This window comes from Rhipicephalus sanguineus, chromosome 9 (genome assembly GCF_013339695.2).
Source record: "Rhipicephalus sanguineus isolate Rsan-2018 chromosome 9, BIME_Rsan_1.4, whole genome shotgun sequence".
Lineage (NCBI taxonomy): Eukaryota > Metazoa > Arthropoda > Arachnida > Ixodida > Ixodidae > Rhipicephalus > Rhipicephalus sanguineus.
This window is the reverse complement of record NC_051184.2, coordinates 86,028,116-86,055,409: the sequence shown is the minus strand read 5'-3', so window position 1 is coordinate 86,055,409 and position 27,294 is coordinate 86,028,116. Positions and strand designations below refer to the sequence as shown.

The window sequence follows — 27,294 nt, the reverse complement described above, 5'->3', positions numbered from 1 at the left end:
TCACATCAGTTTGATCGACAGGGCACGCAGGGCGGGAACTGCCTGTGGCTTCATGGACTGAGGGCAGCCAGCACTGCTAGTTGTGGCTTGCGGACCAAGCTGGCCCCGCACCACAAACCCCTTTCTGTTAATAAGTGTTATTCATTTCTTCATTCATTCATGGCCGCAGGGAAATAAACACCGTTGGCGATGCGTGCACCAACGCAGCTAAACATTTTGTGGATGCTGTGAGTGAGATGATTTATGGCTGAGAACTTTGGGTCTTTAACCACACACTCGTTGCGCAATTCGCACGGTGCGACACCTCGTCCGATTCTTCGCTTCTGTAACGCCACATTGCATCCCTTTACTTGCATCCTCGCCCAACATGGCGCCTGTATAGGGTTTCTGCGCGAAGCAGTTCGAAGCACAGGCGTGGTTATGTGGTAGAACACCCCAGTGCCACACACAATTCTTCGGCTAGATTCCGGCTCGGACCCCCGATTTTTATTCGTTGCATCAATCGCGATTTTTAGCAGCGAAGCTGTTCTTGTTCGAGCCTTTAATGTCCGGGATCCGTAGTAACGCTTGTGGGCATCAGAAACGGGCATGCACCACATACATTTGGTAAATCCCAGTACTCTCCACTGGTCCACTACAAATGAAGGCAACAGTTAGCCCAAACAAACGGGTATGTACCACAAATTTGAGCGGCCTATCAGGAAACTGTCATAATCATAGACGTGTACGTACCACAGAAATTGGGTAAATGCCACTACGCACGACTTCCACTAAAAAGTAAGTGGATAAGAATTAGCCCAACAAATGGCGTGCTCGTTACCACAGTCCCACCACTGTCACGTGATTCTTTGCGGAAGGTGATGGCTATACTGCCACCCCAAAGCTTAACAAAGCGAGTAATAAGGATCCGAGCAGTGATACAACATATCGGAGCATCTTAAGCGAAGGCGTCTTTGTAAAGCTGTGTATAAGAGTGGTATGGTCACGATGCAGTAAAACTATACTACCACCTCAAAGCTTAAGAATGTTTAATAAAGAGCAGTGATACACCATATCTGAAAGACTCGCAAAACAGAAATGCGTTAGCCTGACGAAGGGAACGCGACCAGCTTCGCTGCTTCATCAGTGTCCACGAAGCAGAGCTGGATGAATTTTTTCCTTCACGGACAACGCCGCCGACGCCGACAACAGACTTCCTGCGACACGAGCTCTTTAACGCTATCTCTTCAATAAATCTATACGCGCTACGTCTAGAGTGACATCCTTCTCTACGTCGTAGAGCGAAATTATAATTCACACGCAGGCTGAATTGTCGTGCTTGCAGCTCGAAGCCACACTCGCACCAAAGCTCCACGTACTAATTTTGTATGCCACCCTGTGTAGTCATCGCGTGGCCACGCGACACACACCTGAAGAGCACAGGTGCACGCAGAGTTCGCGTTCGTGTTGTGAGAGCGTTCATCAAGAAGTTCTAAGCAGGCTGTAATCAGAAGATCTAAGCAGGCGACAGCCTGCTTAGACCTGTTTATTGAACGAACAGGACATAGAGGCCATGCAGGCGATCGCGGCTTAAGAATGAAGTAACCTTTTACTTCCGAATGAGCGTGCCCGAGCGTTGGAGCTCGGGGTCACCCTGTGTGGGACACTGTAGTCCCCAATTTGAAAAATACACTGGCCGCGTTCGCGTGCCGGCCTCTGGCGTTCAGTGAAAGCACAAGAAGCGATCTGGTATACAGGAAAAGAAAATAGGTCAGCAGCGAAAACCATGCGCGTCTCTGATCGTTAACGCGGCACCTAAAGACCAGAAATTGCATAGTAAGTGGTAGCCATGCTCAGCGGGGCACTGCCCGTAAAGTAAAACGAACGACTGGAAATAATTTATTATGAATACTTTTCAAGTGCCTTAGCCTTATAGGTGCGAAATTACAGAAAAAATGTTCGCGTGAAGCACAATTGCACGATTCTTGTATTACAAGAAGACTAAGAAATGTTAAGGAAGTTGTGACACAAACAGCGATGCAAACAAAAATATCTCATGGCACTAAACAAAAGTGCCCAATAAGACGAAAAGACCCAAACACATACTACGTGAATACATTAATATCTTTATGCAGATGAGCGCGTGATACGAATTAGGATATGAATGAAAAAATAAATAAAATCACACATCTGTATCAAAAGAAAGTACCCAACCAGATATCGATTATCAAAAAAAGCGTGCTGTCAGTGACATTAGCGCACACAGGATTTCTCTCAAGGGGGGGGGGGGGGGGAAATTCTGAGAAGAGAACAGGAATGCGGGATGGGGGGGGGGGGGCAGGCACATTGCATAATACTCAACTACAAATAAAATATGTGGTACCAAATCATAATAATAATAATAATAATAATAACAATATCAAATGTTATGATGATGATGACCTTTCAGCGTTTTCTAGCAAGATCTTGAAAAAACTTGAGAGGGCCAAGAAACCGTTCAGCGAAGCAGTGCACCTAGAAAGTAAACGGCAAATTGAATAAACCAGCTGACGTGCGGGCCGGCTGGCGGTCGCACAATGCTGGTTAAAAAAATGATTACTATGGTAGCGCAAACAAATGGGACGCAATGAAGGCACACGAGGATGCCCGGCGCCGTTTGCCCTTCTTGTGTTTCATTTATTGTTTCTTGTGTCCGATAACCACCGTAATAAAGAAGTGTCATACAAACAAGCCCCATTGGCAACTTTAGCAGTTGAAAAACTCTGAAACTGATAATTTTGTGCATAATGCGAGCAGAACATCCTATATTATACTTCCTTCGAGCCTCACCAAACTACAAATCTGAAAGTGCATCGTAAATATTGATTATGAACTTTGTGGCATATAAACAGTATGCACAGCTCAGTGCAGCACACGTACAGTACAGCCGGCCAAATCTTTAACTATCGTGCGCGAGCGCCGACTTTTTGTGCGTCAGCGCCGTACGACGGAGCCAAGTTGCAAACCCACGAAGCGTGCTCAGCTGGGCCCATCGTCTGCCTGGTTGTTCCTTCGTGAGAACGTCACGCTGCATTAACTCACTTCAGACGAACAGGCAGCGCGTCTTGCTCGTATCTTATATTCCGAAGATCAGGGAGCGACCGAGAGAAATCCGCATTGAATGAATAAAACGCGCGAAAGAACGAGGACGAACAGAAGAAACAACAGACCACGGCAGCGCATAAGATAAGCTGACAAATTTGGATCGTTCATTTGTTATCTGGCGACGCAAACGCTTTTTTTTAAAATGCGAATGCATGTCGGGGGTTGTCCTGCGTCCCTGGCCGGCGTGCGCACAGGTGTTATCTCTCCGCTCGCGCTCCTCCTCGCCCCTAGCAACAGCTGCGCCGCGCCTAGCAACCGGAGCCGGTGGTGAGCGGCGGAGGGTAAGGGAGAGGAGGAGCGCGCGGGCGTGCGATGGCGCTCGCATCGCGGAGCAGCGGAGGGTAAGGGAGAGGAGGAGTGTACCCGGTGAGGGCGCTCGCATCGCGGAGCTCGCTCGGCGGAGACAGAGCTCGGGCGCTCCTCCTCTCCGCGCTCGGACCTATATATATCATGCAGGGAGCGCGCGCTTTGGTGTCATGATAGCGATGGAAGTCAGTGAAGTCGAATCTCTCGCGGCAACGATACCACTAGGACGAAGTGTAACACAATGCAACTCGAGCATTACGCCTCTACGTGCACACTCTCGTCTCTCTTCATTAATTAATCGCACACTCATCGGGTGCACCCAAATGCATTCGCATTTCCTCACAATCCCCTTCGGGGAGGTGCGGCTTTTTTTCCCTTGAAAGAGGGGCGCTTACTCTCGCCCTGTTTGCAACTTGGCTCCGTCGTACGGCGCTGACGCACAAAAAAGTCGGCGCTCGCGCACGATCGTTAAAAATATGGCCGACTGTACAATCCTCAGCTCACGGATAAACTGCATTGTAGCCGCGCTTACCGATTTGCCATGTCATTCGGGTGCACAGGTTCGGCGACTGAAGTACCCTCTGATAAATGACTGATCGATTTACGTATCTGAAGGCGATATGTGCTGAGTCATCGGTTCCTTTTTCGCCGTAATCGGGCACTCCGGTGTTGTTGCTGCGTCTCTTGAATGTGAACACGGAATCTTTTTCGGGGAGTAGGTGAGGATCGTGTTCGACTGGCGCTTCCGCGAAATGCCTGTGATGTGGTAGCTCACTGTCGACGCAGACTCGCGCAGCAGACACAGAAGCAAGTTCTAGCAAGCGAACTGAACGAGTATTCGCCGCGAGATCGGGCTACAGGTGGCAGCACCGTCGCCGCGCCAGTGTGGATAGACGGTTGTCGGCGCGTATACAAACGTGCACAACAGCGCTTCGTTGTGAGCGATTTGGCCCGATTTCCGGCAAACAAAATGCGTTCACTGCAGCTTTCTGGTAATATGTGCGCTCTTCGTTCCCGAATTAATGCACGAAGCGCGCCAAACGCTACTATTTTGTGACAGAAGCGCATTGTGTCAACTCGCCTTCGGCGATAGTCGGCGTTTTCGCAATGGATTACGTTTTCTTGTTGTTTTATTTGTACATGTTTAGCTTGTGTTTCACCTACTACGCGCTTCTGTATAGCGCGACTGAATTAGCTATTTACTTTTTGTTCATCTGGCTGCCCCTCAACAAAAAGAAAGCCCGTATTCCTGCATGATGAGTTGAAATAGCACTTTGTGCACTGCATGCTCAAATATTCATTCACATTTCTTATTCAGTTCTCCAGGAAATGTAGGACAGTTTATAGGTTTACTGAGGAAAGCTACGTGGCTGACAGCGCTTTAGCGCTACGGAGACGTTTAACACGCGCACGCTTGCTTTATTCTAGTAACAGTACACAAAGGTAACTGTACAGCACGGAAATCTCTTCGATTGATTACTTGCACGACAGTAATGGAACAAAGGCCCGGTTATTTCACGGGACCAAAGTACGTTTCTTTCATACGAATAATGTCCGCTGCCTTCTGTCAATCTAAACAACGCAACACAAACGCTCAAGTTAATGTAAAGAAAAAAAAAGATGTGGCTTCGCGTGAAATTACTACGACATAAGTGCGAAGTACGCCGTTTTGAATAAATTTGACCATCAGTGCTCCTAAAGGCGCACCTTAATCTAAGTGCACGGGTGTTTTTGTATAAATTTCGCCACAAGTGAAAACAGCGCAAGGCAACTCAGTTTTGCGATTTCTGTGTCATTTCATTTTCTGTTCTGTTTAGGGGGCAATTTAAGTACCGAAATGTCAGACCTGACTTGACAGAAATATTTCTCTAGTGAGACCAGGACAGCACGCAACTAAAGCTCGTCGCGTAACGTATAAACAACAGTCCCGAACTTATACACCTAACCACAACGCGCAAGTACATGCGAGCCTTTTTTTTTACTGTTATGAAGCACGCCACTCAATTAACGAAACATCTGTGGCACTTTATTCCACATCAGCATGGAACAAAAGCACACCCGAGTTCACTCGTAGCGCGAGCGTCACGAGCCGAACACGCAGCCGGCGAGCCGTGATGCTTGCTCGTGATGATGATGGTAGTCTCCGATGCCACAGCTTCTTCCCTTCTTAAAAGTTCAAACGATCTGGAGGACGGCGCTGTCGCGTTGAGCGCCGCAAAGGTTGAGTTGCCGGAGTCAGCGAATCGCTTGCGCTTTCGCCCGAAAGCTCTTGACGGGGCGATAGCGTGTCGGTGTCGCACGATTCGTCGACCGAAACGTCCCGCCGTCGCACTTGGTCAAAATGCCGCCGTTCCGTTCCCTGAGTCGTGTCCACTGTGACCATGCGCTTTCCCTGCTGGTCACGCACGATACCTGGTATCCACTTTTTGCGTGGCTGAAAAGTTCGAGTCCAAACACGCTGTCCAGCCTGCCATCGCTGTTCACGTTCATTGCACGGCTTTGCTTTCACGGCCTCGGTGGTCGGCATAATGCAGTCGAGTTTTGTTCTTATTTGATATCCCAGCAAGAGCTCCGCTGGTGACTTGCCCTCCTTCACTGGCGTACGGCGATAACGGAACAGAAGTCTAGATATTCGAGTTTGCAGCGGAATTTCATAGTTTTTCTTCAAGCCTTCCTTCAACGTTCTTACGGCCCGCTCCGCTAAACCATTTGATTGTGGATGATAGGGCGCTGTAGTCAAGTGTTTTACTTGGTTCTGAGCCAGGAAATTGCGGAAGTGGAAGCCCGTGAACTGAGGTCCGTTATCCGTCACAAGAGTACGAGGTAGACCGAACCTTGCAAACATCGCCCTGAGAGCCTCCACTGTCACTTCTGCTGTTGCAGATTTCGTTGGGACTGCTTCTATCCACTTCGTTTCGGAATCCACGACTACCAGTATCATGTGTCCTTCAATAGGACCAGCATAGTCAGCGTGCAGCCGGCTCCATTTCTCTCCCGTCGTGGGCCATGGTACAGGTGTTTGCGCTGGAGGCATCGCTGCAGCCTGTACGCAAGCAGGACACTCCCGCACCAATCGCTCGATCTCACCGTCTAGCCCCGGAAACCAAAACAGGGATCTTGCAATGTTCTTCATGGTCGCCATGCCTGGGTGCGTTTCATGGAGCAAGTCCAAGATACGTCGGTTTAGAGCGGTGGGAAGCACGATGCGGTGTCCCCAGTAGACTAAGTCTTGGTAGTACGTGAGTTCAGCCTTCTTACTGAAGTATGGCCGGAAGCGGGTCTGTTCTTCAGAAAAAAATTTCGGCCAGCCTTTCTTGATCCAAAACTTCACTTGCTGCAGCAAAGGATCCGTTTCTGTAAAATGTGCCACGTCTCTGACACTAATCGCCTTTTTCTCCAAGCATTCCGAGTACAGGACATACTCTGGCGGATCTTCTGTGCTGGTATCGTGTAGTTTGTTTGGTAATGGCAGGCGACTTAAGGCATCAGCATTCGAGTTTTCTGTTCCCCTGCGATACTGCAATGTGTAATGGTAATTGTCCAAGAGAAGTGCCCACCTCTGAATCCTCGCCGCAGCCATGGGAGGAATGGCTTTTCCTGGGTTAAACAAACCCGTCAGGGGTTTATGGTCGGTCACCAAAACAAAGTGATTGCCATATAAGTAGTCCTTAAATCGAGTCACGCCGAATACAAGGGCCAACGCTTCCTTTTCTAGCTGGGAGTAGTTTCGTTCTGCTTTGGACAGAGTTCTGGAGCGAAATCCTATCGGATAGTCTGTGCCATTGATGCGATGGGAAAGTACTGCCCCCACTCCTACAGGTGAAGCATCGCATTCCAACTTCAAAGGTTTGTTAGGGTCAAAGTGTGTCAAAAACTTTGACGCTTGTATGGCCTGCTTAACCTTTCGAACCGCTTCCTCATGTACCTGTTGCCATTTCCACGTAGCCCCCTTAGTTAGCAGATTGTATAATGGGGCCAGTACTGTGGAAAGGTTCGGCAAAAATTTGGCGTAATAGTTGATTAAGCCCAAGAAAGATTTCAGTTCGCTCACCGACTTGGGGACCGGTGCTTGGAGAACTGCTTCAATGTTGTCGTCCTTCGGTTTGAGCCCATTAGCATCGACTCGATGTCCAAGAAAGGTGACTTCTTCTTGTCTGAATTTGCATTTCTTAATGTTTAGTCTGAGCCCATAGTCACGTAAGCGCTGCAGGACTTGCTTTAGCAATGAAGTGTCATTGCGCTTTTCGGCCACTATGATGTCATCCAGATAGGCTTGTACACCCGGAAGATCCTTGAACAGGGAATCCATATGCCTCTGGAAGATGGCCGGAGCTGAGCTAATTCCAAAAGGAAGCCTATTGAAACAAAATAGGCCCTTGTGAGTGTTTATGACAGTCAGCTTCTTGGCCTCGTTATCCAGGGGCAGCTGGTTGTACGCTTGAGTCAAATCCAGTGTACTAAATACTTCACCGCCATTCAGTCTTGCGAAGATGTCGTCCACACGAGGTAATGGGTACTGCTCAGTCACGGTGGCCACGTTCACTGTCAGCCGAAAATCGCCACACAGTCGAATGGACCCATCAGTTTTAACTACTGGAACCACCGGCGTCGCCCATTCTGCTGCCATAACCGGTGATATAACGCCGTCTGCCACTAATCGGTCCAAAGCATCGGACACTTTGGTCGTCAAAGCATATGGCACCGTACGTGCTTTGCAAAAGCGGGGCGTGGCGTTTTCTCTCAAGATCAGCTTCACAGGTGGACCTTTGTATAGTCCTAAACCTGGCGAAAACACATCTTCGAACTCCTTGAGCAAGGTCTGAAGTTGCTGGCTTGTGCGGTCTTCCTTGCGCGTGTTGAGGTTTGCGACGAAATTTGGAATCATCATGGCCACTCCACAGTTGTTAAACGCCTTGATCGTGTCCCTTCCGCACAGCGCTGGTCCAGGAGTATCGACGATAACCAGGGTACTCTGTATGTCGTGTCCCTCACAGGTTGCTTTCATGTGCAGTTCTCCAACCACTGGAAGCTCTCCCAAAAAACACGACAGTCTAAGAGTGGTGTTGCTTGGAGGCGGCCATCTGCTTTGATTCTGCTTGAACAGGCTCATTGAGATAACACTCACGGGGGACCCCGTATCGATCAACATATTAACAGGCACACCATCCCAAGTGATTTTTTTTTAAATTGGCTTAACCATGCGGCCATCAGTCGTTTTATGAGCCACTAGTGTGTAAAGTTTCTTCTCATCTCCCGAGCTGTCATCAGATGCTGCCGACAGGGCGTAAGCACCACGGGGCTTCCACTGAGTTTGTCCTGGGCACATTCGAGCGAGATGCCCTCGTTTACCGCACCGGCGGCATATCGTACGGACGTGATAGCACTGCTCGTTCGAGTGAGCTTCACTACCACACCTCTGGCAAGATGTCATGCTTTCGGCCTTCGGTTGCCCTTTTCTTGGCCGGTTCTGCGGCCGCGTGAAGTGGATGGTACTCTGATCCGCAGATTGCATGGTTCTAGCATTAGCGGCAGCGTTCTGGGCTGAGATAACGAAATCCTCTGCTTCCGTAAGCGTCAGCTTCCTCAAAGTCAGCAGATGTCGTCTCACATCTTCATCCGAGACTCCACACACGATTCGGTCTCGCAGCATGCGTTCGAGAGACGATCCGAAATTGCACTTTTCTGCTAGCCGCCTTATTTCTGCAATAAATTCCTGTACACTCTCTCCTTCTTGCTGTGATCGCGTGAAGAAAGCATAACTTGCCGCTATTTCGTTGACTTCCGGGGCGTAGTACTCTTCGAGGTGCTTTACGGCGTCGTCGTAGTTGAGTGCGTTGATTTGCCTCGGATGGCAACGTCCCTGGATCACTCGAATCGCGCTGTCCGGTAGCGAGGCCACTAACACCGCTCGTCGCTTCGTCGCGTCCGTGATGTCTTGCGCTTCGAAGTATGCTTCGAGGCGAACTCGGAACGTTGACCACGTTCCCTCAAACACTGGTGGCCGTCCCACGCTCATGGCTCTGCGGGTCCAGGACTCGTGGAAGTCCTCGTTGTCTTCGTCGCCACTGTTATGAAGCACGCCACTCAATTAACGAAACATCTGTGGCACTTTATTCCACATCAGCATGGAACAAAAGCACACCCGAGTTCACTCGTAGCGCGAGCGTCACGAGCCGAACACGCAGCCGGCGAGCCGTGATGCTTGCTCGTGATGATGATGGTAGTCTCCGATGCCACATTTACCACCGAGCCGCTAAAAGGCTATATTCACATGAGATTTAATACTTCTCATCTTTAGGACAACGCCAAGTGCAGTTTGCAAAGCGCTTGAACCACAGAGCGGCACCTACACTGACATGACTCTCGTGAACGGAGGGTACGACGACCACACATAGCACCCTCGACAAGTGCACTCACCGATCTTATTACAGTACATATACAGCCGATCAAGGCCAAGCGCTTCCTTACATAGTGTTAGGCATACGTACGAGCGCTTAAAGTTGCACTAACGCAACGGAATAAACCCCCTTTTGAGGATCTGCATGACGTACGCGCACATGCAAACACAACGTGGCTAGCAGACAACGCATGGAGTAATCCACACTAGGCGCGGTTCAGCCAGAAGCCGCCAGGCGGCGACTCCGCTCGATCTCGCGGCCAATATGGGCGCACGTCGTAGCTTCCGTCCGATGTACGACATGCAAAAAAGAAGTGGCGAAAAGAGAGAGAGCGAGAGTTGTCTACTGAAAATAAAAAAGAAAGAAAACGTGGCACCCCAATATACCCTGCGCACTTTCCGAAGCCCTTTTTTCTTGTCACGCGCCCTTCAAAACGTTTACTCATTCTACCACGTCGTCTTTCCCATCTTCGCAACGTATGGATTTCGCATAGCATTCGTGCTTGCTTGGGGTCCCTGCGTGCCTGCAGTACTGCGACATGGCTGACAACGCACACACTAGTTGCTCCAAGGCTTGCTCAGAAATGCAGGAACCACAGTGTATGTGCTTAAACTAATATCGTCATGTGCGCATTCTGTACGGCTTCGGGGGTTTGCGGTCGCTTTGACGAACGACCCGCGTACGAGGTCGCCTTTCTTCTCGCCGCTCCAATGCACCTCGTCCGTCCGCTGTCAACAAAGTTAAGAAAAAAATGCACGACCACCCCGCTGGAGACACCATTTGCCTGCAAGCCCCAAAGAAAACAGAAAGCACCTGCACGGCCGCTGGATGAAAAAGCGCACTTGTTTCGAAGCGCCGCCGACGCCCTCCCATGAAACACAAAACCTCTATAAAACATCTTTAAAACGTTTAAAACCTCTATAAGACGTTTTATAGAGGTATCGTGTTTCGTGGGCTCTTATCTTTGGAACTTTGAGTGAGCATTGTCCCTACGTTTCGCAATCCATACGATTCCTTCTTGAGAGTTCGAGGGAGGGACACAAACGAAGACGGCTTCTTTTGTTGTTCGGCGGGTATGAAATGGTGAGTCAGGCGGCGGCGGTGCTCGTCAGGAAAAGAACAGAGGAGTGCTTGGGCTTGACCGGTAAGGAATGAGTCGAAGAGTAAAAGGGGGTGGTGAGCTCTTGGCGTGTGGGGGATACTTGGAGTGCCGGACTGTGTGAGGCTGCACGCAGACATCTTTTTTTCTTTTAAATGCGAATGCATTTCTTAGTCGGGCTATGTGAGGTATCCGGCGTTGTCCGCGCGCCTCTCCGCTCTCACTCCCTCTCCCATAGCAACAGCTGCGGGCGCGCGCGCTTATCCTCGCGCCTAGCACCCGGAGCAGGTGGTGCGGGCGGAGTAGCGGGTGGTGAGTGGAGAGGAGGAGCGCGCTCTGGCGTGTGAGGGCGCTCGCATCCGAGCTCCCGCGTGTGTGGAGAGAGTGTAGGAGAGGGCAGGTGCAGTGCTTCGCCGCTCCTTCTCTCGCCGTTCACTCTCTCTCCTCCCTACGCCACCGCCTCAGTGCAGTGCGTTTGAAACGCGTTTGTGCTGCCTTGGCACAGCCTGAAAACAGCGCGTTCTAAACGCGTTTGTGCTGCATTGAAGGCGGTGGCAACATCCCTGAGGTGATTACGAACGCACGTAGGAAGCGTTCGTTGAAAGAGGCGCCCAAAAAGACACTTGAGCGCGTCGATTTGTCCAGCTTTACGCCATTAAAATTACTACGGCGTGTACTCTCGGCGCAAGAAATGCATTCGCATTTCATCACGATTCCCTTCGGGGAGGTGGGGTCATTTTTTTTCTTTCGCTCTGCGTAGGGAAAAGCGAAGAGACTACGTGTAGGTTGCCTTGAGCGTGGTTCACGATTGGGGTCCCTTGGATCTACCAGCATTAATTTCCGGTAATTGGTTTCAGCTGCGAGGACTACAGTTTCAAGAAAATTGATGCGGCGGTCTGCGTCTTTGTAAAATTGTGGACGCCTTTCCCGTCCTTTTTGTTCTCAGTTCCACTGATGCAGTTGGCGTCGCACCCAGTACAAGCAGTTTTCTTGAAGATGCCTTGGGGTCGCTCTTCCGATGGCCAGTCTTTTGGAGAAGGCAGAGAACGCGCTATTGTATTCGTAATGCTGAAAACATTAGAGAGTTTGAGAATTGGGGACCCAAGACGCTGGGCCCCCAAGCTGCGTTGGGCAGCCTGCTCTTGCGTTCGGAATATCAGCAGAGTTTGAGAATTGGGCCAACGCAGGCTGCACTGGGTGAAGCGAACGGAGCGCCGCGCGTGACGAAATTTAAAATCATGCGAGACGCGGGCCATACTGCGCCGTAGCCCGCGCTGCGTCTGTCTCTTCTCGCTGGTGACCCAAGACGCCTTGGGGCCCCACGCTAGTTTTCAATTTTTGCGTCTCGGGTCAACGCGAGCGCAAGAGCCCAAGAGTGGCTTGGGTTCTGCGCATGCGCCCTGGCGGCTCGCAAGCTTCTTGGGTCCCCAAGCTCCTTAGTGCCCCAATTCTCAAACTCTCTTTACGAAACGCGCGTCCCTATCGTCGGCTGCAGGCCACGCGCTCGGAAGGGTGGGACTTTCACAAGACCGTTTTTTTTTCTTTTTTTTTCGGCCCCATATTACGCCGGTGGCTTTTCGAGTATGTGGTTTCGCTTAGAAGTCGCGCACGCGGCACCGTTTGCGGTTTCGAACTGGCTTCGGCCCAGGTTTTATCCCTCCCGTTTCGGACTGCACGTGTGTATGGTGCAAACGGACGGGCAATTCGGCCATTCGCGGTCATACTGTCACGTGACTCAGCGTTTCGCGGAAACAAGCGATGGTTTCGCTGGTGCCACGGATAGCGGAGAGTGATGTATGTATTTCTGTCGTGGTGTTGGTTGGGGGAGGCCTGTTGCTGGATTTCTTAGCTTTCGTCGTTGTGTTTTTGCAAGTGAATTGCTTTCTGAATAAAAGATTTTGGGTAGCCGTTCTTGGGGAGTTTACTGAATATATCATGTTTTTCTTGTTTTACTTTCTTGAAGTTATGTGCTGCAGCGCGTTCCGGCTCTTCGCATTAATATCTTTACTACTGATGTATTGGGGATTTTCAGGAGCTCTGAAGTGAACTGAAGATATCGACTTGTGTAGATGCGTTTGCACAGTTTTATTTTCAGGTTACTAGAACATCCAGAAACGACAGGGAGTCTTCTGTTTCAAGGATGAACTGAATATGCGTTCGAAAAATTTAGATGAGAGAATAATTGTGACTTATGATCTCCTGACGCTCGAATGACAGTCGTTGAGACGTATCTGAGAAAGGTTTTTGGCTGCGGTTGCAATGAATTGAGAGCTTGTTCCTCGATGTGTTTCGTTAATAGGCTGATTCGGCGCCCGCTCTCTGGCATGGGGAAAATGGCGGCTTTGTTTACTGGCATTACTGGCAATTCGGACAAAACCACCTCTGTGAGATCATCGAAAGGGAACAGGAAATGCATATTCCCCATTCACTTGTCAATTCCAGAAATACGCAAAACGTGTGACCAACCTGTTGCGGCACTATTCCAATTAGCCCAGTCGCACTTATTTGAAGAATTTGGAGATTACGTTAAAGTATTTACGGACGCATCTGTACGCAGCGACGTCCTCGGCGCTTCTGCAGCTTTCTTTTGTCCTTCGACAGACATCAGACGAGTGTTTAAGATACCTCACCCATCATAATCAGTGACTGCGAAACTAGCAGCGATTGATGTCGCCCTTAAGTACGTGCAAGAAGGAATGCCTACATCGAAAGTCATCATCCTTACAGACTCTCGTGGTGCCCTTAGCAGATTCACTGGAAAAGAGGCCGACAGCCCTATTCTATGCAGTATCGTAGAATCAGCCGACAAAATTCTCTCACGCGGGATGTCCCTAGCTGCCCAGTGGATAGCTTCGCACGTGGACATTGGTGGAAATGAAGAGGCTGATCGCATGGCTTTATCTTGTAATCATGATGACTGTGACTGCCCGGAAATTTCGTCTATGACCTCCTAGAGCAGCACCCAGACCTGCGTGTCGCGAACGGATCGTTCCCTCCCTGTGTTCGTGGTCGTGGCTTGCCTCGTCTTTCCAGAGAATTGTTATATATATTTCACTCACTCACTAAGAGTCGGCTCAGTATAGGTGCGCTAACGCTTATATCGTCAAGGACGTGTGAACATTCTGTTGTGTGCAGCTTGTGGACCCCTCCCCCCCCCCCCCTGGCTACGCCCCTGGCTGCTATACGTAATACTTTTTGATGTCACATGCAGTGTGCACGGACGTCTGTGGCTAGGTGACGCGGTGCATTATAATTGTACACAGCCCCTTTTAGACTTCCCCCGAGAATCAAATCAATGAAAAAGAACAATAGCTTGTTTCGAAGATTCCGAAATATCTCATTGCTCTATTGCAGTAATCAGAGGAGCCAAGAAAAGAAGAGGGGTCAAACTGACGACCCGTGAAAGCATCTTCTCTTTCGTCCAAAACTGCTTCACTGGAAGCGAACACAGAGGTCACAGAACATGCGGTGTGCGCTCTTTCAGTTTAGGAGCAGATGAGTGAATAGAACATATTTCTAGAGTAAAGGAGGAAAATTCGACCTGAAACCACCTCTTGAACTGAAATGACAACGTGAACAAGGCCCGTGAACGTGTACGTTGGATTCTCGGTGACAATGAACGTGAAGCATTTACGGGGGAGGGGGGGGTTCAGGTCAGTCTCAGGGGGGCGGGTTACAACCCCCCCTCCCCCGTCAGTGCGCTACTGGTGAGGAGCGTGTTCGACTGGCGCTTCAGCGAGGTAGTCATTGTCGACGCTGATTCGCGCAGCAGACACAAAAAGAAGTTGCAGCAAGCGAACTAAACGTAGGTGTTGGTGCACACCAAACTTTATCGCTTCCGTCGGCTATAAAATGAAGAAATGGTAAAGAGAGAGATGTTTATTGAAAAAGGAAAACGTGACGCCCGAAATACCTTTCACGCTTGCCCAAAATCCTTCCCTTTCCCTGCTAAACGTGCCCAAAAACATTGACTCATTGTGCCACGGCTTCTTGCTCCGCCCACACACAGAGGCGGTGCAAAAAAGCCCTCTGGGTAGGTGGGGTCATGCGATGCTGACGGCGCACACGCTACGGTTTTCCTAACTTTGAAGATACCGCACCGTCGGTGCGTTCACAGAAAAAAAATGACACTCGTGCACTGAACCAGCGTACTAAAAGCAAGGCTCGCTCAGAAATGCAGGAACCAATATGAACGTGCTTAAAGTAATTTCGTCGTGTGGCCGTGCTATGCAGCCTCCTTTTGGTGGGGGGGGGGGGGGGTATCGCGGTCGCTTCGATGAACGAGCCGTGTGTGAGGTCGCCTTTCTTCTCGCTGCACTAACGCTCCTCGTTCAGGAAAAATGCACGATCACTCCGCTGCAGCCATTAAGGGAGCAGTGGCTCATTGTTTCCCTGATGTATGCAGCGGGGCATAGCTGGTCCGTGGCATGCCCCGCGTCGTCTTGCGTTTCTTCGGCCGCTGCGATGTCCGAATCGTGGTAGGTGATTCCAGACGATGAGCCTGCAGTAAACACAAGCTCCTAAGAAAATAGAAAACATGTGTGTCGTCGGCTCGAAACTTGCTTCAAAATGGAAAACATGTGGCGCCGGCGCGAACGTCGTCGACGCCTTCTTATCTTTGGAAGTTTGGGTGGGCATTGTGCTCACGTTTGGGAAACCATATGGTTCCTTCTTCAAAGTTTGAGGAAAGGAGACGCATGACTTCTTTTCTTGTTCGGTGTGTATGAAAGGGTGCGTCGGGCGGCGGTGGTATGAAAGGGTGCTTCGAGTGCCGGGCTGCGCGAGGCTGTATGCCCACGTCTCCTTTTTTTTCTTTTTTTTGAACTGCGCAGAGAGGAGCGAAGGCCCAACGTCTACACAAGAGGCAGGTTGCCTTGAGTGAGGTTAGCGTTGTTTGGGGCCCTTTGGATATGCCAGGATTCATTTCCGGTCATTGGTTTCAATTGCGAGGACTGCAGTTTCAGTAAGACTGACTCAGTGGTATACGTCTTGGAATATTCGGCTATGGGGTTGTGATCTCTTGCAAAATTGGGGACGTCGTTTCCGTCTTTCTTTGAGGTTCTCGGTTTCGCTTATGCAGCTGGCGTTGCAGCCAGGGCAAGCAAATTTTTAGACAATGCCTTGGATTGTCTCTTTCGGCGGCCGGTCTTTGGAAGCAGGTAGAGAACGCGCTATTCTGTTCGTAGACTTGCACGCTACTCGGATGCCTTATATATTTTCTGAGGCTACGAGCGATGGTTTCGTATTTGACGTATTTCTGCGGTGGTGTTGATTGGGAGGGCCTGTTGCTGTATTTCTCAGCTTGCGTGGCTGTGTTTGTGAAAGTGAATCGCTTTCTGAATAAAAGATTTTAAGTAGCCGTTGTTGGCGATTGTCCTGAATGTCGTGTCTTTTTCCTTTTTTTTTCTTTTAATTTGTGTGCAGTGGTGTTTTTCGGCCCCTTGCGAAATGTCTTTACGACTGACGTATTGTGGATTTTTAAATGGCTAGAAGTAAACTGTCTGTTTCCATAGTATCATTTTCAGGTTACGAGAACAAGCGAAAACGGCAGGGAGTCTTCTATTTCAAGGGTGAACGAAATTCTAATCCGATGGAATTTAGATGGGAGAGGTAATTCCTGACTTAGCATCTCTTTAAGATAAAAAAACAGTCGTTGAGAGTATCTGAGAAGATTTTCGGCTGCGGCTGGAATGAGTTGAGAGCCTGTTCCTCGATGTGTTCCATAGTTATATTGCATGATGACATAGATGGACACAGAATTTCAAATAGTCAAACACTGGTGTGGAAGTTTTCATATTTAGCAAATTTAATGTGATGCAATAAGCTCGGAAAAGGAAGGTTCACACTACATGTACCTGGAAAGTCGCAAGTGCTTCAAGCTTTTTTTTTCGTGGATAGTTACTTTGATTTGGTCCTGCCAAATAGAACCATATTGTGCCTCGTTCGCACATTGAAAGCCGCGCTAATTGCTAAGACCTTTATTATAAAGCGGTGGTACGTGGCTATAGGATTTGGGACTTGATAGCATGCATTTACAGCCAGATAAGCTCCCTCAACTCACGATGGCCGTCGGATGAGTGCCCTCGTTCTCAGTTTGTGTTTCGCAGAGCTGTGATGCAAAAAGAATGTATGTTGGCAAAGAGATCGCATATTATTGACTATTTAAAAAGAAAGCAAAGATGCTACTTGACGGACACAATTCACGTTCACTATAACATCAAGGATTTTAAACGAAGTGCCGAAAATGCCGCCAGCAGCAACACCGGAAATGTGCATAATTCAGCGTGTTTTGTTTCCAGAGCGAGTAAAGCCATTGAATGCACATGACAAAGCTAGTGACTTCTCTACAAAATGCGCTCTATGACATCAATTTTGAAGAAACATGCACATTCAAGGCAAAACGAACATAACCTGTTTATTGCGCAACTATTGCTCTCGCGCCTTTAATGCCATTAAATCTTGCCGTGCGGCAATTTTATGGTATTAGGTATCCGAGACCTCAAACACATTAGGAGCGTCCCAGTGAACCAAGTGTTATTTAAATATATGCAGGTAAGTGCATTACATTTCTTCATGTGAACAGGATATATGTGACACTGCGTACACAGCTGCATGAGCGGCTACATGTAATGTATTTTCATATCACATACATTGCACACCGAAGCCTGTGACTAAGTCAGGCAACACATTACCATTGTACACCAACAATACCTTGTTTCGAATGTTCCGGGATATCTCCGTGCGCTGTGGCAGCAGTAGCGCACCGACGGGGGGGGTTGTAACCCCCCCTGAGGCCGACCTGACCCCCCCCCCCCCCTTAACTGCTTCACGGTCATTGTCACCCAGAATCCAACGTACACGTTCAGGGGGCCTTGTTAACGTTATCATTTCAATTCAAGAGAGGGTTTCAGGTCGAATTTCCTTCATTTATTGTGCTGTATTCAGTCATCTACTCCTAAACAGAAAGAACGAAAACCGCAAGTTCTGTGACTCTGTGTTCACTTCCAGTGAAGCAGTTTTGGACGAAAGAGAAGATGCTTTCGCGGGTCGCCGGTTTGACCCCTCTTCTTTTCCTGCCCCCTCTGATTACTGCAATAGAGCAAGGAGATAGTTCGGAATCTTCGAAACAAGCTATTGTTCTTATTCTCGGGGAAAGTCTAAAACGGGACGGTGTACAATGATAATGCGGCGCGTGACTTAGCCACAGACGTCGGTGCACAGTGCATGTGACATCAAAAAGTATTACGTATAGCAGCTAATCCAGCTGTGTACGCAGTGCTACATACATGTCCAGAACAGGAGTTCGCAGTGTTGTTTACCGTTTATAACATTATTATCCGGTTCACACAGGTTCACACCTGCACACACGCAAATTATATTTCGTTACTGGGACGCTTCTATTGCAATTAAAGATTAGAATATCAAGTGCCTAACTAACATTAAATTGTCGGTGTCACATGGCGTGGTTTAATGGCGCGCGCGACGACGAAGTTGCGCAAGAAGTACATGTTGGTTTTGCCTCGAATGTGCAACTTTTTCAAAGTCTACGTCATAAAACTCATTTTATAGAAATAACAAGCGTTTTCATGTACATTCAGTGCCTTACTCGCTATGGAATCGAAACTCGCTTAAGCGTGATGAACATTTCCTGTTACGATGTCGATGGCATTCTCATTACTTTTTCTTAAATCCTTGATATTATAGTGAACACGAATTGTGCCCGTCACAGAGCACCTTTGTTTTCCTTTAAATACTCAATAATGTACGCTCTCCTGCCGACAAACATTCTTTTTTCATCATAGATGGGTTCTACAAAACATAAAATGAGAATGAGGTGGGATAGCCACTTCAACCAACAAGTCCACAATTTCGATCAAGCGAAACTTTACATTCTGCAAAGAAATTTTCGGTCACCACGTGAGAGGAAATTCATGGAATCGTATTTGATACACAAATTTCAATCCCTACACACATCAGGAGTAAATCTAGCATGTGGTGATTTGGAATCACTAAAAGACATACCCAATATTAATGAGAACTAAGAGACAATAATGCCAAGGAAAGTATAGGGGATGTTTCTAGTAGTAAATGTAAGGTAAATGTGAAGAAAGAAAAGTGGACGAAAAGATAGCTTGCTGCGGGCAGGGACCGAACCTGCGACTTTCGAATAACGTGTCCGATGTTCTACCAACTGAGCTACCGCGGCGGCCATCCCCCCGTCCACTTTACAGGGTATATATGTACATTTAAACGTGGGAGCGTCAGTCAGCGCCACCAGTAGCCATGACGGCGAGTGTGGAACACTCCTTTCCTGCTTGTTGGCGTCACGTAGCACGTGAACTTATTACGAGCCGGCAGCTGACCAATAATCCCTCGCATACTACCTGAAAGCATCAGGTCTGCCAGAACGAGGCCCTCGCTATGAATGAAGGAAAGAAGTGGACGGGGGGATGGCCGCAGCGGTAGCTCAGTTGGTAGAGCATCGGACGCGTTATTCGAAGGTCGCAGGTTCGGTCCCTGCCCACGGCAAGCTATCTTTTCGTCCACTTTTCTTTCTTCACATTTACCTTACATTTACTACTAAAAACATCCCCTATACTTTCCTTGGCATTATTGCCTGTTAGTTCTCATTAATATTGTGTATAACAAAGAAAACGAGCCCTTGAAATTAACACTTCTTTCCTTCATTCATAGCGAGGGCCTCGTTCTGGCAGACTTGATGCTTTCAGGTAGTATGCGAGGGATTATTGGTCAGCTGCCAGCTCGTAATAAGTTCACGTGCTACGTGACGCCAACAGGCAGAAAAAGAGTGTTCCACACTCGCCGTCATGGCTACTGGCGGCGCTGACTGACGCTCCCTCGTTTAAATGCACATATATACCCTATAAAGTGGACGGGGGGATGGCCGCCGCGGTATCTCAGTTGGTAGAGCATCGGACGCGTTATTCGAAGGTCGCAGGTTTGGTCCCTGCCCGCGGCAAACTATCTTTTCGTCCACTTTTCTTTCTTCACATTTACCTTACATTTATTACTAAAAACATCCCCTATACTTTCCTTGGCATTATTGTCTGTTAGTTCTCATTAATATTGTGTATAACAAAGAAAACGAGCCCTTGAAATTAACACTTCTTTCCTTCATTCAAAAGCCATACCATGATTCCTGCAATATTAGGAGACATAAGGTACGCTCAGCCTTTTAATGTTCTCTTTTTAAAAATATTTCGATCTTACATATATAAATGTGTATGCATGGGGGTACATATTATATATACATATATTACTCTTAAGTAACCTTGATGTTCTAGAACCTTCGGACCATAGTTCCCTTTCCCCTTTCCGCGCTTCTATGACCGCTCCTGGCCCGCATGGTAACAGTCTTCGGCCTCCCAAGAAGTTATCCGCGCCTTATTCCGACAGGTCCCCCCTGCCCTTTTTAAATTCGAAGCATTTCTTAGCGAACTTCTACGACTTTGAGCGTATCTATCTATCTATCTATCTATCTATCTATCTATCTATCTATCTATCTATCTATCTATCTATCTATCTATCTATCTATCTATCTATCTATCTATCTATCTATCTATCTATCTATCTATCTATCTATCTATCTATCTATCTATCTATCTATCTATCTATCTATCTATCTATCTCGCCGCCTACGAATTTGTGCTCTCCTGGCCGTTTCGTTCATGGGGTGTATACCAAAATTGGTAAGGCATAACATGACTGCATGACAAATATAAGTGGCTGGTCATAGCATGAAAATCATGACATGCATGTCATGTACAGCATGATTTACATGCCACAGTCTTGGTGCTCGTGCGGCCGTTTCGCTAATTTGATATATACCAAAATTAGTATGGCTTGGCAAGAGTGTAAGGCGAACATAAATAACAGGCGTTATTATGAAAATCATGACACGTGTGCCATGTACAGCATGACTTACGTGCCACGCTCATGGTGCGCTGGCGGACGTTTCGCTAGCTTGATATACACCAAAAATGGTATTGCGCGACATCACTGTCTGACGAACATAAATAACAGGATTTAATATGAAAATCATGACACGCATGTTATGTACAACATGACTTACGTGCCACGCTCATGGTGCGCTGGCGGACGCTTCGCTAGCTTGATATACACCAAAATTGGTATTGCGCGACGTGACTGTGTGACGACCGTAAATAACAGGAGTTAATGTGAAAATCATGACACACATGTCATGTATAACGACTTACGTGCCAGGCTCTTGGAGCGCTGGCGGGCGTTTCGCTAGATTTATATACACCAAAATTCGTATTGCGCGGCGTGACTGTGTGACGAACGTAAATAACAGGAGTTAATGTGAAAATCATGACACACGTGTCATGTACAGCATGACTTACTCGCCACGCTCACGGAGCGCTGGCGGCCGTTTCGCTATCTTGATATACGCCAAAAATAGTATTGCGCGACATGACTGTGTGGCGAACATAAATACCAGTAGTTAATATGAAAATCATGACACGCATGTTATGTACAACATGACTTACGTGCCACGCGCATGGTGCGCTGGCGGCCGTGTCGCTAGCTTGATATACACCAAAATCGGTATTGCGCGACATGACTGTGTGATGAACATCAATAACGGCAGTTAATATGGAAATCATGACACGCATGTCATGTATAACATGACTTACGTGCCACGCTCTTGGCGTGCTGGCGGCCGTTTTGCTAGATTTATATACACCAACATTCGTATTGCGCGACGTGACTGTGTGACGACCGTAAATAACAGGAGTTAATGTGAAAATCATGACACGCATGTCATGTATAACATGACTTACGTGCTACGCTCATGGAGCGCTGGCGACTGTTTCGCTAGCTTGATATACACTAAAATTGGTATTGCGCGACGTGACTGCCTGATAAACATAAATAACAGGAGCTAATATGACAACCATGACGCGCATGTCATGGAGGGCATGGTTTAACTGGATATATACCAAAATCAGCATGGCATGACAGGAGTGCGTGTCGAATATCACGTATCTTATATATATATATATATATATATACCAGAATGTACATTTCATTAGCATGGCATATACCAGATTGTACATGCATGCATTCATGACAAACTTGCGATATATAGTGAACTAGATGTCACGACATGAATTACTTCGTTTGCGTCAATGAAAACAAGACTATAATATATGCAGCTCGTTGCTGGCTGCTTCGCATTACATCGATTCCCACATTGCGTGGGATCTGCCGGCGTTTTTTTTTTCTTTTTTTCCTCCTCCTTCTTACTGGACTGCCGCCCAACTTTTGAGGCCGTCGATGACACTTGATGCGTATGTCCACCAATGATTTCACCCATTAAGCACGTGTGGGCTTCAAAAGTACACCGCCCGCTTGCCCCACCATCTTATGCAGCACTTTGTGAGTGCTAGACGCGACGCCCTTCTGCAGCCTTTCCAGGTTGCTTCCATAGTAGAACCCCCCCCCCCTATTACCTTTTAACACGAAAGTGTTTTATGCCGGTGTCCACTACGGCTCCACTGACGCATTTCCGTCACGAATATGACGTTAGAAAATACAAGGACTAACATATGGCAAAGAAAAAACAATAAGAAAAAGTTCCGTCACCGGTAGTCGAACTTATGACGTCTCGATCGCCAGCGCGCAGCGCAAAACGACTCCGCCACAGACGGCATGTTCTCTGCTATGCTAACGGCGAGCTATTTATGTACACCATTCGCCGGTGGCGGTACTCGGAGATCGGCGGTACAACGTGTTTTCGTTATCACTAGCGAGATGGCGCGAAGGGCTCGAAGCGCGTAGAGTCACTAGAAAAATTTCAGAGTATCGCATCTGTTTTCCGCGCGCCGCCGCGGACGCGATTGGCTTACTCGCATCACGTGACCTCTTGCCGCCATATCCCTTCCAAGCGCTTTGGGTGCAGGTGCGTTGAATGCAGAGCGTGGCCGGACATTCAGCAGTACCACCGTCCCTAGAAGTACTTCGTCGCTTTTTTGAAGGCGTCGTGCAGATGCCAGAGAGTATAGCGCACCAGCAACCGAAAGTTGCTGGTGAGCTGTTAATGTTTCCGACACGGAATGCAAAAATATGCGAGATTCCCGGAGTAGCTGACCAGCAACCGAGCGTTGCTGGTGAGCTACTCCGGGAATTTCGTATATTTTTGCATTCCGTGTGGGAAACATTAACATCAAAAAGCGTCGTTCTATACGTGGCTGCATAGTTGGCGGCGGAATGATTTCGCCCCCCTCGAAGAACATTCCTTTCCGCAGTGAACTACACAAACTTTGCTGGAAAAGCTGTCATGCAACAGGATACTTCACCTTTTCGGTTCGCTATGTTCAGTGATATTTTTTACTACATACTACATACATTTCTATTTGCTCGGCTGTTTATAGTATATCGATCTGTTGAACAGATTGTGCATGCATTTCGAGTTATAAGCGTGTCACGCACGAGGGTGAAATCGAAGAGTTATTAAAATAATAACTGTTTACTGTATACCTTGAAGGCAATTGTGGCATGATCATTTGCCGCTGTGCAAAAGTGAAGCATGGAATTCTGTTAATAAACTTCGTATGAGGCAATGTCATTAAGCGTATTTTTTATTAAAAAAAAAACATGTTGCTAATGCTGCATTGCGCCGAGCGTACCCTTACAATACTGTTTAGCGGGTGAGAAACGGTCACAGCAAAAAAAAAAATCGGATTATCCTTCCACGCATTGAGGGAATCGATTTCATGCGAGCCCTAGGTCTATATATACATACTGTGTTGCAGTAGCATGCGGGTTAAAAATTTTCGGGATGCGCTATTTCTGATCAAAATAACGTAAAGCAGAGGAAGTTTGAACAAGAGTGCATCAAGAAAAACAAAAAGTTGAAATTAAAAGCAGTGCAGAAATTGAACCCCGGCTGTTTACGCGCTGGCAACGCCAACAAAAAAAAAATACCTGTTTGTCGGAACACAGCAAAATATTTGCAAATGCACTGCAACGTTGGGAATAATAAGGAGACAAAAAAAGGAAATGAAACAAGAAGTGATGTCAATAATTTTGATGGCCTATTTTCTACATATCTGATTGGAAATGACAACGTATTTGTCAAATAAGATGCACCTTACCTACCGCACGCCGATTCGCCCGTGCGTTCGGCTGCTGGTGTTCCGAACCGAGACATAAATACTTCACGTACAACTTCCACTTACCGTACACACCACTTCAATTACACACAACACCCAGCTGAACAGCAAGCATGGTGCGCAAGTAAGATATGCGTCAGCGATCAGTAGAAGGACGCAATGCTGAATGTTCTCGATGTTCGATAGTGTTCTCGAGTGCGCTATGAACCTGAACACCGACTGCAAAGCTAGCGCAAACAGTCAATATTCGCCAAGTGTCCAAGTAAATGGTATCTCGACCGGTCATTACGCTAATGCACCTATGTTTACAGTTCCCGACTTTGCGAACACACCCGGCCTTGACACGAAAAGAGACCGACGAAGCCACGAAGAGAGTTCGCGAGCACATGGCAACATTCGCCGCACGTTTCATTAGTTACACCTCTTACCGCGCAGTCGATTCATAACTGTCGATGTCTCGAAATCACTTCTGATATCCCGTTGAAGAAACACACACACATATTGCAGTTACGCCGAGCGTAACACGGCATCGAGGCGAAAAGATCGGTCACTTCTCAACACACGCTACCAACGCGCCGAACCATAGAATTGGCCGAACTGCCTGGAAGGGAAGTGGCCGCGGCCGCCCAATGTTGCCCGCGTGCAGCCTACCTTTGCGGTACTCTGAAATTTTCCAGTGATTCTAGAAGCGCGCGCTTTTAAAGTCGTCCCCCACGCGGATTAGCGCGCGTCTCGACAGGGTGTGGTCCCTCGTGCGGGCGCTTATCTCGTGATCTCGGTGGTTTGTACGTCTTGCGCTCTGCTTGCAAGTTTCCGTTGGGAGCACGAAGGCCACCTCGCTCACTGCAGCGGCCGCTTTTGCGAAAAGAGCGCGCTGCTCGCACAGAAATAAGTTACAACTGTGACAGTTCGCGCTCATCCTGTGTATGTTCGTTCCGCGCGTCCTTTCTGCTTGAGCAGCGCATTGCAAGTTTCGAGCGGCTTGCCGTTCTTCGCGTAACATTGCAATTTGATGCTGTAGCATTCATTCCTTCGCGCTTGGGGCGAAAGAATGCACAACAAACGCTCAACTACGTCTGTGAGGACATGTTTCACTTTCGTGTTATACCGATTGCTATGACAGAGGGATCAGCAATGTTTTTTTTCTTTTTCTTCCTTTTTTTCTTTTTCTTCTTTGCAGCTCCCCCTACCTCTGAGAAGAGGGGCCGGAACGCCGTTGCAAGCGTTCTTGAAATGATGTGGCAAGGGCTACACTCTCTATCTAGTTTTCTCTTTCCGGACAGAAATTACCAACAGCGACAAGCGCCACCGCTAGACATGACGTCAACACTAACCCTTTAAAACTAACACGCCAAGGATGACAAGGCGCCTTTGACAAAGATAGGTCCTCCTATTGAAACGTTAGGCCAGCCTGTCTGAGGCATTTTCTCCTGCTTGAAACCTATCCCACTCCGTGTATCCATCTGTCGGCTCCCTTCTTGATCTTGGAAATGAGAATGAAGGCACTCATTCGACGAAAATGCCCTTTATATTTAAGGTCTTACCAATCAGCGCCACTTTTTGCGTGCAAACTGGGCATAACATGATTCAAATCGGCAGGACCGAATCCAGGTAACTATCGATCTTCCACAACGAAAAAAAAGAGAGAGAAAGAAAAGCACTTGAAGCACTTGGACCCCTCCAGATACATATGGTGCGAATATTCTTTTTCTTGCCTTATTACAATGCATTAGGTTGCTAAATATGTAAACTTTCTCATAAATCTTTCAATATTTGGAACCCTGTGCCCACGTCTGTCGCAATAGCAAATATAACAATGAAACACATCGAGGAGCAAGGTCTTAATTCATTGCAACCGCAGCCAAAAATCTTTCTTAGATACGACTCAACGAATGTCATTCGAGCGTCAGGAGATCATAATCACAATTATTCTCTCAACTAAATTTTTCGAATGAGTATTCAGTTGACCCTTGAAACAGAAAACTCCCTGTCATTTTTGGATCTTCTCGTAACCTGAAAATAAAACTGTGCAAACACATCTACACAAGTCGATATTTTCAGTTCACTTCAGACCTCCCGAATATCCGCAATACATCAGTAGCAAACATATTAATGCGAAGAGCCGGAACGCACTGCAGCACACAACTTGAAGAAAGTAAAACAAGAAAAACGCGATGTATTCAGGAAACTCGCCAAGAACGGCTATCCAATATATTTTATTCAGAAAGCAATTCATTTGCTGTCTGAATAAAATCACGACGCAAGCCGAGAAATCCAGCAACAGGTCTCCGCCGATCGACACCACGACATAAATACGTACATCACTATCCGCTTTCCGTGGCGCCAGCGAAACCATCGCCCGTTTCCGCGGAAGGCTGAGTCACGTGACAGTAAGACCGCGAATGGCCCATCCGTTTGCGCCATGCACACGTGCAGTCCGAAACGGTAGGGATAAAGCCCGGGCCGAAGCCAGTTCGAAACCGCTAACGGCGCCGCGTGCGCCACTTCTAAGCGAAACCACATGTTCGAAAAGCCACCGGCGTAATAGGGTGCCGAAAAAAGAAGGAAAAAGAAACGGTCTTGCGAAAGTCCCATCTCTCCGAGCGCGTGGCCCGCAGCCGACGATAGGGACGGGCGGTTCATGAAAATGTTTTCAGCATTACGAGCACAGTAGCGCGTTCTCTGCCTTCTCCAAAAGACTGGCCACCGGAAGAGAGAATCCAAGGCATCCTCAACAAATCTGCTTGTACTGGCTGCGACGCCCGCTGCATCAGCGGAACTGATAACCTGTAAGAAGGACGGGAAAGACGTCCACAATTTTTGCAATGACGCAGACCGCCGAATCAATTTTCTTGAAACTGTAGTCCTCGCAGCTGAAACCAATTACCAGAAATATGAATGCTGGCAGATCCAAGCTACCCAATCGTGAACCACGCTGAAGGCAACCTACACGTAGCGTCTTCACTTTTCCCTGCGCAGAGCCTAAGAAAATCGAAAAAAAGATGTCTGCTTACAGCTCACACAGTCCGGCACTCCAAGTATCCCCCTCTCCCTGTATCTCATCTAACAGTTTACCTCGACACATCCACACGCCAAAGGAGCTCCCCACCCCCTTTTACTCTTCAACTCATTCCCACCGGTCAAGCCCTATAGCACTCTTCTGTCGTTTTGCTGACGAGCACCGCCGCCTCCTGACTCACCCTTTCAT

General features: G+C 48.0%; 1 protein-coding gene across 1 annotated transcript; it reads right to left on the bottom strand.

The window, feature by feature from the left end:
- On the bottom strand, positions 1-27,294 carry LOC119405704 (uncharacterized protein K02A2.6-like). Its single transcript, XM_037672543.1, has 5 exons — positions 27,287-27,294; positions 9,194-9,494; positions 7,481-8,401; positions 6,179-6,763; positions 1-99 (listed from the first exon to the last, which is right to left on the bottom strand). The coding sequence occupies exons 1-5, from the start codon at positions 27,292-27,294 to the stop codon at positions 1-3; spliced, it is 1,914 nt and encodes a 637-aa protein (XP_037528471.1).

Coding starts and splice junctions, on each gene's coding strand:
- LOC119405704 (XM_037672543.1), bottom strand. Junction 8,402..9,193: donor CGGAAGTCAACGAAATAGCG/GCAAGTTATGCT, acceptor CACGACATACAG/AGTACCCTGGTTATCGTCGA. Junction 6,764..7,480: donor AAGCACCGGTCCCCAAGTCG/GTGAGCGAACTG, acceptor CCTTTGCTGCAG/CAAGTGAAGTTTTGGATCAA.